The sequence below is a fragment of the Brachyistius frenatus genome, unplaced genomic scaffold (genome assembly GCF_029030835.1).
Source record: "Brachyistius frenatus isolate BFR_SWC_R1_liver_20210118 unplaced genomic scaffold, ASM2903083v1 Contig_69, whole genome shotgun sequence".
NCBI lineage: Eukaryota > Metazoa > Chordata > Actinopteri > Embiotocidae > Brachyistius > Brachyistius frenatus.
Genome location: NW_027210668.1, coordinates 1,007,905 through 1,021,670, shown reverse-complemented (window position 1 = coordinate 1,021,670; position 13,766 = coordinate 1,007,905). Strand labels below are relative to the sequence as shown.

Below are 13,766 nucleotides of genomic sequence, written 5' to 3'. Positions count from 1 at the left end.
CCGTGTGGCAGTGAGGCAATCCTCCGCTGTGGCAGAGGCCAGTAGTAGGTCGTCCACGTACTGTATGAGTGTGTTGTATGTAGTCTAGTGTTTACATGGGGGTGTCACTTCTCTGTAACATCTAGTATCACACTTACATATATCAACACCTTCCTGTCCCCCCCTTTCTCTGAAACAGCACACCATTTGCTGTCTGGGCTGTTTCAGAAACATCCAGATAGAATGGAACTTTGTAGTCAGGGACAGCAAGATCAGAAACAGTGCTAAGAGCGTTTTTGAGTGATATAAACACCATTGCCGCTTGCGCGGTCCAGAATAAGGCGGCAGTAAGGTTCCTCCTAGTCTTTTGCTCATTATCTTTTCTTTTCTTTATTTTATATTGTGGTTCTATTATTATTTATCTACTTATTCTAATCCGCCCTTCTACTTCTGGTGTGACTCGCGCTCTTCTATACTACACTGTCTTTGGGCCCCTTTAAATTTTTTAACTTTTACGTCTTAAAACTTAGTATTCTCTTATTTTCTTTGATCTATCTTATCCTTAACTTTGATCTCTTAACTTCGTTCTATCTTTTCTATTAACTCAGCTCTAACTAATCTCATATTATTTTAAGTTGATTTATTTTACTTTATCTTATCCAATCAAACAACTATTCTTCTGAGACAGTTACTGTTTCAGAAGTTGAATTGCTGGTTCATCAGACTTCCTGTTTGATTGTTTAACGCCTTTTTCCACATCACCGCCCCCTTTGATCCCCTGTAGCATTCTGTTGTTAGTGTCTCTTAGCAGTGATCACGTGACAGGTATGAAAGGAGTTCGAGTCGGTGGAGTCTGTTGAGGTCAGCCAACTGTTTCTGACACCCAGATTGTCCGTGCCTCCCGTACTTGTGCCACCGGATCCATCTCGGTGTTTTACGGCCTCTTGTCATGATTTCAGTGTCTTTTCTTTTTTTTTATTGGTCTTTATTTTGATGCCTGTTGCTTGTGGTTGCTCCGAGGAGGAGTGTTTGTCTCTGTCCTCACTCTCTCTGTCCACTTCTTGCGGTGCAGACATGGTGCTGGTCTGCTGTATTGCCTCCTTTGCTCTCAGGGTGTCTTGACTGTGTTGTTGCAGAGTTTCATCTTCCTCTGCACTGGTAGAGTCCTCTTGCTTCCCTCTCTGGCTACCACACCCAAACCCTCTCAATCTGTCCGTGATCTTTGCATCTTATAATATCTCTCGTTTTTACTGTGGGTTCGTTTGATTTTCCCACCTTAGGGCTCTCACGGGGCTGTGATGCAGATTTTGCTGTCTCTTACCTAATTTTCTCCCTTACTCTCCCTGTTGTTTTGTGTCCTTTTTACTTATCAGTAGCTTTTGCATCTGGGGTCATCTAATTGGAGTTTCAAAAGCTGAGCCTTTAACAGCTCCTCCTCCTGTTGCTTTTTCCTCTGTTATCTCTATGCTATCACTTATCTTAGGTTATTCTTGTTTATTCATGTACTTTCTTCAGTCTTTAACCTATATTTGTTTGTTTCTTTTTTCTTTTTTTTTTAATTGGCTTTCTTAACCATATTGTTTCTCTATCTTTTTTATTATTTCGTTTTTAACTATCACTATTATTAATTGTTCCCGTTCTTTTATTTATATATTATTACGTTCTGGATTATTCTAGTCATTTGTCTGTTTTAGCGCGATCTTTCAGCGTTAGTTTTACTGTGTTCTGATTTTATTTTTTGCTTACTTCAATTTTTGTTATTTCTGACTGAGATTCTGCCTCTGTTTATGTTATCCTTCTCTCTCAGTAATTTTGTTCATCTGGTCTTTTCTTTTACTCTCCCACACTTGCTGTGTGGCTCTGCCTACTACTGCCATATTATGCAATCTTCTTCTCCTATCCTGTATCTCTTCCTTTTTTCTGTCCACCTCTTAGGACCACCTTCTTCACATTTCTTTATGTCTTGTCTGGTCTTATTTTCTGCTCTACTCAGCCATGGCCACACCACCATCATGTCCTGGTCCATGGGGAATCCTTCTGTTTCCTTCAGTTAACTTATCATATTCTCTCATTTCTCACTTTCTGACTCCCTTGTTACATCCACTACTCAACTGTATCCTAATGAGAACTCACTGTTCTCCTATATTCACTTCTGGGTCACAGCCCCCATACTCCAAACACTCTCGATCAAATTCACCTTCCATCTCCTTTTTTAAAATGTTTTTTACTGTTTATTCAACACTACCACACAGTGATAATTCAACACACACGTGGAGATTGAGTGTGAATGACTCCTTTAGGTCAATTTGTGGATCTAGTGAGACAAGCTTCTAGGCTGAATAAATTCAGTCCGGTCTCACTCTAGGGGTCGCCCCAGATACCACAAATCTTTTAATTCACGCTCACTTCTCCACCAACACCACCCTTTGTCCCCACAGAACAAGAACTTGCCGAGACTGGATGTCTCTATAAAACTTGCTTAGTTCTTGGAAGCCACCCATGTTTTCAACCCAAAAGAAAAAACCTATTTCTGAGTTCATATTTCTGAGTTCATACACTCCGGGCGTTTCGACCCAAAACAAAAAAACCTCTTTCTGAGTTCATACACTCCGGGCGTTTCGACCCAAAACAAAAAAAAAAAAAAACTATTTCTGAGTGACTTACCGCTCTCCCAGTATTATAACTACAACTCTATTTAACGTTATTTCTGAGAGATTCACCGCTCTCCAAGTATTCTAACTACAGCTTTTTTTTAACGTTATTTCTAAGAGAGATTCACTCTCTGAGCTTCGCTACTGCTCTATTTCGCTTTATTTTGGGAGAGTCACTCCCCGGGCATCTCAACCACTCTTTTTGAGAGATTTACTCCCCGGGAATCTCAACCACTCTATTTTTGAGAGTCGCCGTTCTCTGAGTATTATATTTTACAACTCTTTTTAACCCTCTTGTTCAGATTCACGCTCCCCGGGTTTTCCAACCCCCAGAATTCGGGGGTGCCTGAAATTCCCCCGGGCCTCTAACCCAGCGCTTGCCAAGGCCTCGTCAGACCCTGGTGGGGTCCGCCACCACCAGGACTTAGTTCGGGGGTTTCCTTAATTCCCCCGGGCGTTTCACCCGGCTTCACCAGTGCCCCGTCAGGCCCTGGTTTGGTCCGCCACAACCTGGACTTTACCCGCTTCTCTTCCCGAGAGATTCCGCTCTCCACAACTTTATTTTGCCTTTTTAGCGATTCAGTTTACCCAGATTCACAGAGACTTTTTTAGTAGTAGTCAATCGCAGAAATTCAGTTTAAACTCGGTTTTCTGCTTACCTTCGTGCGGTCGACCTGGTCTCCCCCCCCCCCCCCCCCCCCCCCCCCCCCCCCCCCCCCCCCCCCCCCCCCCCCCCCCCCCCCCCCCCCCCCCCCCCCCCCCCCCCCCCCCCCCCCCCCCCCCCCCCCCCTGAGTGCCTGTGCTTCGCTGAATCAGGTCCGAATATGCCTCTATCCCGGACGAGCCCCCAAATTGTTGTATCTCAAATTATTGTCCCCAATCGTTTTCCCCGGGTCCGTTGATAGAAGCAGTATTTTAGGCATTTACCGGTTTTAGTTGATTTTTATTAAGCATAGTTTACAAGATATCTTGGAGAGCCCAACATCAACCTGAGGTCTCTTTGTTGGATTCTGACTTCCCCCTTTCCGGCACATACACTTATACTATAGGAAGAGGTGTTACCTACAGTGAGGCGGGAACATTTGCATAGTATGTTTGTCTCAGTACTTTTCCACTGTCCTCCGTTTGAACCACATCTCCCTTTTGATCTGATAGTGAGTTGCACCCTACTGTGACCCCAACGTGTTAAGTTCCTGCATAAGCCATGTGTTCTACAATGCTTACAGTCAGTATATATTTTGTGCTTCTGTGCTAGGATATGTTTACAACAATACAACACAAATATATATATCATATCATATTACTTACATATAGGTCGTACCATCACTACCAATCTTAAGGTGTAGACAAAAGGCTGTGTATGTAAATGAGAGTGATACTGCTTGGCCAAACCAAAAGGTCACAGTAGGAGGTCTGCAACCTGTGGGGTCACATACAGTTGTTCTTTGAAGCATTATCAGATGGCTGTCTCCAGGGGGTGAAGGAAGACAACCCAAATTATATTGTATTAGCATACAACATATGAGCCCTCATATGCACTAAGCAGATCTATATTCCACACCATGCAGATCAAAATCACTCTATTTCAACTTGTGTAGTTTAAATACAATATCAGAGCACCTTATTTCCCTTTTTTTTAAACTAATTGTTAGCCATTCACCTGTGTGAGTAGCAGTAACTGGATGTTTAGGGAACATCGATAAATTGTAGTGTCTAACTATAACTTGCATGTGAGGTATACCATACTGTAATGTGTAATATAATGTCCTATTTATTAAAATGGATTTTTATAAAACTAGTATCGTAAAAAGGACCAGTACTGAAGTCAGGGTATCTGTACCAGTATCAAACATTTTTGAATGATACCCAGCCCTGTCCTGGATTTAGCGAGTTAAAACGTGTCATGTGACCAGTCGGCGTGATTACGTTTGCTCAATTTAGTTAAACCATATAAGGTAAAGATATGCTGGGTATGATGAACCTGCTCCGTAGTGCGGGACCCAGGTGACGTCAGATGCGTGAGTGTGTTTGTGTGCAGCAGTCTGTTGCTATTTGTTTCTCATTAGAGGTATTAATGACATCACATCGGACAAGAAAGGAGGGTCCACAGGGGTACACAAACCTGTGTGTGTCTACACGTGACAGAATGATGCATGAGCTTTGTTTAACGGGAGGCACGCGCGCACACGCGCACACGCACACACACACACGCACACACACACACACACACACACACACACACACACACACACACACACACACACACACACACACACACACACACACACACACACACCTCTGCAGTCATTCATCAAGCCCACAACCTGAGTTGAGGGTTGCCTCAGGGAAGGCCCACAAGTTAGCACCCTGTGTCATCAAATGGCACTTTTATGTCACCCGACACCACCTACACCTCAGCGACAACTCAGCTGCAACCTAGAAACCCCCCCACACACACACACACACACCATTCGTTTGTCCATTAATTACACCCGCCACACACTCCAGAGCTTCATTACAGGCGGACTGATCTGAACCGCTTTGTGGTTGTGAGGTCAAAGCTGGTCAATAGGCTGGTTTATTGATAATCCCCACTGTGGCTGACCTCTGTCAGATCAGCCTTTGAGTTTATCCGTCACTTGGTGATGATGTAATTATCTCGAGGGTGTGAAGTTTTTTTGTATTATTTAACCCTTGTACTCTAGCTATCAGTGCTGAGCCTAGAATGGCTCTGAAAAATGAGGCCGATGCAGAAGTGCCTTAAGCTGCAATACCACCAAGTGCCACTAGAGGTCGACTCCAAAAAGCCTCCGGCTCCAAAGACTGCCATTCAACTAGTGTCATCAAATTCTCAGTCAATATCATTTCTCCATGAGTTATCTCGGTGTTGTTAACTAAAGTCACTCCTTCTTATTCGTTTTCTGGCCGTCCATCTGAAAATCATCCCGTCATTAATTATAAAATAAGCTTCAAAAAGCCGTGTTTTCGGGGGTGTGTCTGTTTGATTGACAGCCCTGTGGTGCAGTCAGGTTACGGCTATCAGTGGGCCAAACCGCCCGCCCGGCTCCAAACCGCTCGGGACAAGCAAAATGGCGCAGACCAAATTACGAACTTGAGGTTTTCAACGGCCGTTCACAAAATGATTGGTGACATCACTGTTGGTTTCCACTTGGTGCAAACGGAGGCCTAATTAACTTACATATAATTACCATTCTTCAATGTGTTAAGATTTCCTTAATGTGAATTAATTGGGTGACTGCTTACGTTTTATTTACAAAAACAGTGAGCGGTATCATTAGGTACTTGCAGGGCAAGGAGAGCTGCAGGCTGACAAAGAAAAGAGTACAAAGAAGTTTATCCAGCAAGGTGGAGCGAGACCTTTCGACAAAAAAAAAAGCAAAAAAATAGAAGCTGCCTCATTCTTTATTCTCTCTATATCTCATCAGCCCTCCTCTCCTCCCTCTGTTCCCTATTTCTATCTCTCAGCATCGCTTAATTACACCCAGTGTTTGCACTGTGAGAACATGCCTGCCACTTATTGCTCTACTTGTTGTTCTCTTTCCTCAATGTGACGGATATGGCGGGTGGTGGAGGGAGGCGGGCGGAGGAGGTGGGTGGAGGGAGGCTTTCGGTGGAGGGAGGCGGGCGGTGGACGAGGCGGGTGGAGAGAGGCGGGTGGAGGGGGCGCCTGGTGGAGGGAGGCGGTGGGTAGAGGGAGGAGGTGGGTGGAGAGAGGTGGGTGGAGGGGGCGCCTGGTGGAGGGAGGCGGTGGGTGGAGGGAGGCTGGCAGTGGAGGGAGGCGGGTGGTGCGACATGTGCAGGTGTTGAGCGTCGCAGCGCGCTCCTTTGTACGGCACACAAAACAAGGACACGCTGTGAGCTGCTATGAAATTATGCAGAGAGGTAGATTAGAAGATTAGAAGAACTTTTTCTCCCCCTGGCTCCCTTCATCCATCCAGCTCCAGCTCACTTCCTTTTTTTTTTTTTTTTTTTTTCATGTGTGTCATATGCAAATAGACGTTACGGAGAGGAGCCCATCGCAGTGTGTCCTTCGTGTACCGCATCATCAGAGTGTATTGACCGAGAATAAGAGGCTCGTCTCTCCTTCGTTCCCCTCCTTAATAAGCCCCTTTTCACTTCAGCATACTTGTCAGAGTGGAGCTCAAATGGAGGAACATGATGTAAAGAGGGAGAGAGGCTGCCCCGGGGTTTTTCATATGCAAAGCAGGCAGTGTGTGGAAACACTTCTTACAGGTAATGTGTGTTTTGGAGTGAAGTGTACACAATGCACTTCTGTCCTTGAGAGATTCTGCAAACTCACCGACTTCATCGGGAAGTTTCTTATAAAATCCTTCTCAAGCTACATTTGCAAGCCGGTCTGGATCATGATATTATTTAAGTTAAACAAATAAACAAACATTTTTTTTGAAGCATAATCATACATACGTATATATTTGACAGAAAAACACTGATTCAACATGTCTTTAAAACGCACCGTCAACAGTTTTACACTTTTTAAGCGTTGCCAACAAAAGATGGGAAACTTCTTCAACATAAAATTACCCAAAAAACTGTAAACTGGACCTTGATCCCTGTCTTTACTCAGGAATTTAATGTGAATATGTTCCCATAGCGTAACAGTGAATCCCAGAAGGAGACACAGATGCAGCTCTTGAACACCAGTGCCCCCTATAGGCCATCAGCAGAATATCAAGCGAGGCAGTGAGGGGGCAAACCGCCGAGGTGTAGCCATCGGCTCGTTATTCCCTGATCAAAGCTATTGATCAGCGTAGCCTTGGTCTGCCCTGACTCCTTATTATCTCATGTCTTCTCTTAATGTGCTATCGACTCTTCCTCCAGTCAGCTGTCAGCTAAAGGGAAAACATACAGTGGAGACAAAGACGAATAGACAAAGGCGGGGCGGATTAGCACCTCGACAGCCTTTTTCACTGTCTGCCATTGTTTTTCTTTTTCATGTCTTTCATGTCTCATCTTATCTATCACTTCATATTGACTCTGATGTGTGTGTGTGTGTGTGTGTGTGTGTGTGTGTGTGTGTGTGTGTGTGTGTGTGTGTGTGTGTGTGTGTGTGTGTGTGTGTGTGTGTGTGTGTGTGTGTGAAGAGATGCTGTTGCAAATGTGTTTTCTGTGTGTGTGCATTAGGTTTTATGTCATATACGTGTGTGTGTGTGTGTGTGTGTGTGTGTGTGTGTGTGTGTGTGTGTGTGTGTGTGTGTGTGTGTGTGCGTGTGCGTGTGCGTGCGTGCGTGTGTGTGTGTGAGTTTCACCCTGTCAGAGGAGCTCAGCTGCAGGGCAGTGCCGGGTGCCCTGCTGGCACTAATTAAACATCCTCATCAGTCCGTTGGCTTAATTACATGTGTCTGTTTCCTTGACTACAAGAATTAAAGGGATGTAAAACTGCAAAAAGAGAGGTTTTAAAAAAAAAAGAAAGAATAAAGCAGGTGTGAGCGATATTTTTGTTATCGAGTTTTGGGTTTCAAAATGTCAAATGAGAGATAGTGTGACAAACAAGGGAAATCAAGAAAAGAAAAAGTGTGTATAAATGTGTGTGTGTGCCTGGGGTGAGGGCCTGAGGGTGTGTGTGTGGGGTGTGAGGAGGTTGCGGGTTGAAACGCTGCAGGCAGCCCTTCTCCATCTGGTCTGAGCTCCAATGTAAGTGACCTAAGAGTGCTCTGCACACACACACACACACACACACACACACACACACACACACTAATATCCTATTATTTGCCATGTTCCAGTGTGATCAGCAGAGCCCCGGGGCTGAAGCTGGTGGTGGAGACCCTGATGTCCTCACTGAAGCCCATCGGCAACATCGTGGTCATCTGCTGTGCTTTCTTCATTATCTTCGGCATCCTCGGAGTGCAGGTGAGAGAGCGGGAGGAGAGAGAGAGAGGAGGATACGGGCAGAAATAATGAGAAAGCAAAAACTGTCAGACCACGGCCCTACACCACACTGCAACAGTTTGAGGTGTGACAAATACTCTCAAATTTACCCGTTCTATCCTGCCTCACCTTTGGTCTACAAACATCAAGAAATCTTAGCAGAAACAACTTAGTTGTTCCATGTGCCCTCTCCACGTCGTAACTCATATGCCCGGACACTTATATATGCTTATCGGGTCGCAATGGAGATTTTAATGGCTAACAGCCCAAGGACCAATCTATACCAACGAGCTCTGTGCCCTTGGTGCAGTTTCAGCCCCTGTTTATCTGCCATCTGCATGTTAATGTCCATCAACCATCTGTCCTAGTAAAGTAGTGTGATGAAGGGTTAATGGCTGTGATAATACCATGAAGCTGTGATTGGGACATTCACTCCATCGTCCTTAACCTCCGGAGTCGAAATGTTCCAATTGTTGCCAATCCAAGTACGGTCATTCGATGACCTACATTTGATTTGTGATGTTGTGTTTTTTTTAGCACACAGTCATTGCTGCATTTTGTACTCTTCCTTCTAACTTCTAGTTTTGGACAAATTTAATCCTCAAACGTATCCCTAATACTAGCTTTTAATAAACTCAACCTGGGCTGACACGGGAAGCTCTGCCAGCCCATCTTCAAAGCAAAAAATACCTTTGACCCTACCAACGTTTTATCTTTGATATATCTTTGGAAAAACCGAAGGTCTCAAGGTGTTCTGCATTGATACAGTATGCATGCTAAAAATGAATAAATCAAAGGGGTATCTTCTGAGGCTAAGGTCCTCTTCGTGAAAACTCCCTCCCTCCTACTTGTTGTCTATGATTCTACCAAACCAAACACAAAGAGCGTAATTTTGTTTTATGGATCGTTTCCTTTTGAGGATCAGAGTAAAATACTGACATGTTTATGTTTTTCTCTCCAGCTTTTCAAGGGAAAGTTCTTCGTTTGTCAAGGAGAGGACGTGAGAAACATCACCAATAAGTCCGAATGTTATGCAGCTGGCCACAAATGGGTCAGACACAAGTACAACTTCGACAACCTGGGACAGGTAAGACCTCCGAAATGCCAACACTCCTGACAGATAAATATATAAATAAATGTATTGATAAAGTTTTGCAAGCCTTATATTTAGGTTTCACTCATTTTCCTTCTTTCTGTCAGGCCTTGATGTCTCTATTTGTACTGGCGTCAAAAGATGGCTGGGTGGACATTATGTACAATGGACTGGACGCTGTAGGAGTTGACCAACAGGTAAATATTTTAAATTATACACACAAAAACAAATGTGAAATTTGTGCAGGGCCCATGTCATGGCAAAAGCGTTATCCGCTAATGAAGATTTACTTAGCAGTCAATCCTAAGGTACAATGCTATATGAGCGATATGAAGACTTCTGGATCGCTAATGAAAATCCTCCACGTGTGTTTTTTTGTACGTTTCAGCCGGAAATGAACCACAACCCATGGATGCTGCTCTACTTCATCTCCTTCCTCCTGATCGTCGCCTTCTTCGTGCTCAACATGTTCGTGGGCGTGGTGGTGGAGAACTTCCACAAGTGTCGGCGGCACCAGGAGGCCGAAGAGGCCAAACGCAGGGAGGAGAAGAGGCTGAAACGCATGGAGAAAAAGAGACGGAGTAAGGAGAAGGAGCTTGCTGGTCGGTAGTCTTTCCACATCTTTCTGAGTCCTGCTTGATTTGAGCTTGAGCCTTTTTCGGGGGCGGGTTTCTTTTTGCTTTTTAATTTGGTTTGGCCGAATCCGGAAGAACGCAATTAGTGAGCTAGTACCAACTACGATTGCTAGTCTGCGGTAGAACCTTCCCTTTCCCCTTTTACTCGTGAGTCCTCGGGCTATTTTTTTTTAATGTAGATTTTTGGTCGCCTGCTCTCGCTCTGCCGACTCTTTAACAGACCGTGGAGGCTCTTCTTCAACATCAGATCGATCAAGCTGGATGTTAAGAAAAGCTCCCATAATTGGTGGGTTTGCAGAGTTAGGACAGCTGACCGCTGGAGTTAGCCTCCTCCCTTCCCCACCTCCCTTACCTTGCCTGGTCTACCGTAGACGCCGTGCTTGGGATGGCCTCTTGGAGCATGCCCAGTGAGTGCTGACGTTACGGGGCTTGCATGGTGTTGGGTATACAGAGCTAGAGGGAGGGGGAGTTGTTGATCATTTATAACCCCCCTGATCGAAAAGGAGATGACCTCCCTCCCTTCCTCTCTTGTGCATGTGGTTTAGTACAGCCGCAGGGGCAGGGACAGACCAAAATCTGGAAGAAAAGGAGGAGTAAGTCCGAAGATCACTTTGGGTGAGATCTGTAGGAGTTAGAGCTAATTCCCTGCCTGTCCCCCCCTCCCCTTCGGCTGTATAGGAGTTGGTGACAAACTGCTTGGTTTTTTTTTTTTTTTTTCTTTCCACTGCCTCCTACACCCCAAAAACACCAGTGCTAGCATCTGCTAGCATTAGCCCTCTAGAGAATTTGGTGCCTGTACTTGCAGTATTTTACCCACTTATTCCAAAGGCACTTTCTTTTTCATATTTTGTAGAAGGAGCAGTGGACATCGTTGCTTTTCTTATTGCCAAGAGGATTTCCTTCTTTATGAACATTTTATTCGATAACCGGAATGTTTCCGTCAAGTTCTTGAGAAATACAGATGGAGTTTGATCTTCCTTTTACAGGAGGTGTCTGCCAAGGGTATCTGACCAATCAAGAAACTCCCCCTGACCCTATCACACACAGTCCGGAGGCCCTTTACCTTTTCTACTCTCATACGTCTGAGTTTGTTTCCCTGTTTTTGCTTTTTCCTTCTCTGATTTTTAGTTGAACATTATTTTGGATTTTTCTGGTGTGTCTTTGCCAGGAAACGTTTTTTCTACACAGTGCTGTTTAGTTTGACAAAAGGGCTAAATGCTGGGAGCAAAGTAGCAACACAAAACGACAGGTTGCTTAGAGAAAAAGACAACTTACAGGTGTAGCTCTCGCGGATAAAGTTTTGAAGGTGGTTGAAAATGTCTTCTATGTGAAGACAACTTGCGAATCAGCGACTTCCTTATTGTTACGAAGCCGTCGTTATGAAATCGTTAAATCGAAAGAAGTGGACTCAGAATTACTGGAAAGACCAAACGTAGGAACATAAATCATAAATTTCATAGCTTCCTTCTGGCCTTACTTCATCCCTCTTTCTCTCTCTTCGACTGTCTTCTGTCTCTAACTCTCAGCCATCCTTCCTTCCTTTCTTTCTCCTGCTTCTCTCTGACTAACACGGTCTCGTTCCTCTAGATTTAATGGTTCCGGGGGGGAGTTGGGCCCTTTCTGACGGCACGTTGAAAGGTACAGAGTTTCCAGCATGTTCTGTGTGTCCCTTTAAACCCCCCCACCACCACCACCACCACCACCACCCACCATGGTGGCTAGGGTTCTAAGTTCAATGACCACGGGAGGTAGGGCCCCATCCCGCGTACCCGCCCCCCCTGCCTCTTTCCCATCAGCTCTCAGTCCGCTGGACATGCTGTTACCTGTTTTCTCTGTTGTGGCTTTGTCTTTCACAGCTCTTCCACGCCGTCTGCGATCCATCCACTGTCCACAGCACCACCGCACTGCACCGCTGCACCACCACCACAAGGGAAGAAGGTTTTGGTTGAGATAGGTTAGCAGTAAAACTGAGAAGGGGACAGGTTGAGAAAGGGAGAGTTACTAAGGGACAACAAATGTTAGACTGGCTATAAGATAAAGGATTCCAGAGCGTCTTTTTTCATAAACAGCACTGTCGTCCTTAAAGAATGATTCCAGTTTGTTGCCACTTGGGCTTCAAATTCATTGTAATTTTTTTATTTCTGTTGGTTGGTATAATAATTTCCTCCCCAAAAGTCATTTCGGAGCTCCACCAAACCAGCTGAGTAAGTTTCTTTTACAACATATGTACTCAACCCAAATATCCAACCTGTAGCTCACGAGCTAACGGGTTGGAGACCCTTGCTCTAGATGAAAAGCAAAAGGTATGTCAGTAGGATTCCTCATCTTGGAACCAGACACGTCTGTAGAAAATGTATTGGAAATTCATTCAGTAGTTCAGTGTTTTAGTCTGACTAAATGTGATAGGCTCATCAACAATCATGCTGACATTGTCATGCTAAGAGCCTTGCAGTTAGCCTGGCTCGATCCAGAGTCTACAACCATGCAAGCAGCTCTGTCAGAGCCACTCCACCTAACACCGCCTAACACCGAGGCACCAGGTGGTTTTTTTGAGCTAACCATGTTGTTGTTGTTTTTTGTTTTAGAATGCTAATATTTGCTAATTAGCACTGAACACAAAGTACAGATGAACCTAGCAGCAAGTTTTGTTATTTGGTCATAAACCAAACTCCAAATTTTTGAAATATTTATGTGATTGCGGATTGCAAAACTTATTAAGTTTCATTCTTTGAGGGGGGGGCGATACCTCTGAGAACCAGGACTGTCTGTAGAGTGTGGTGGATGTTGACAATAGATTCTTTAGGCAATCCAATGACCGTGTGCCTATATTTTCTCTCTGGCTATGTTTGGTCATCTGACTGCTTGTGTTTCTTGCCTAACTCAATGAGAACCAAATTTGGAAATATGACTAAAGCTGTTATAAAAGAAAATGCTGAGTTTTGATTGCTCAGAATTATCCTTTGAACATGAATGGCAGTATTTTTTTCTTTCATTATGTCTTGTAATTTCATCTCACTGCCATTACTGTGGATCAGAACCAGATTTGGGAGTTTCATCAGGTTGTACAAGGAGTGTCACCTTGGATAACCAGGTTCTCTCTGTTAGTAATATTCTCTAATTGCATCCCCTTTTAAAGGTCACTGGCCTCCATTAAAGGGCATTGAACCACAAAAAGTCAATCAGAAACATTCTCTTATTTTACCACTGAGTATGTGCGTGGCTTAAAAGCTTAATTTAAGACCTCCTGTGCCAAAATATTTAAATGTAATCACAATAAATTAAATTGCAACAAACTCTATTAGAATACATCGCCAGTTTTTTTTAACACAGCTCCGACCCTACGGAGCTTGTTTCACTTGAGGCTTTAAATAGTTTCCTTTGGTGGAAAAACAATCTATTTGTAGCTTGTTGTGTATCAGTGGAATAGCATTATTAAATCCCGGTCTGAAACAGAATTAAGACTCTTGCCAACTGCATAAATGTATCTTGACCTAATGG

At 44.2% G+C, this 13,766-nt stretch overlaps 1 protein-coding gene across 9 annotated transcripts in view; it reads left to right on the top strand.

Annotated features, from left to right (window-relative positions):
• The window catches only part of cacna1g (calcium channel, voltage-dependent, T type, alpha 1G subunit), a 289,223-nt gene that overhangs the window by 232,310 nt on the left and 43,147 nt on the right, over nt 1–13,766 (top strand). For 5 of the 9 annotated variants that reach the window (XM_069707505.1, XM_069707504.1, XM_069707503.1 and 2 more), the window contains 4 exons: nt 8,396–8,522; nt 9,502–9,627; nt 9,741–9,830; nt 10,022–10,235. In XM_069707505.1, the coding sequence (XP_069563606.1) occupies nt 8,396–8,522; nt 9,502–9,627; nt 9,741–9,830; nt 10,022–10,235 (557 nt within the window). Of the gene's footprint in view, nt 1–8,395; nt 8,523–9,501; nt 9,628–9,740; nt 9,831–10,021; nt 10,236–11,855; nt 11,907–13,766 lie in introns of all 9 variants that reach the window. The other 4 variants (XM_069707506.1, XM_069707502.1, XM_069707500.1 and 1 more) reach the window with 2 other exon arrangements.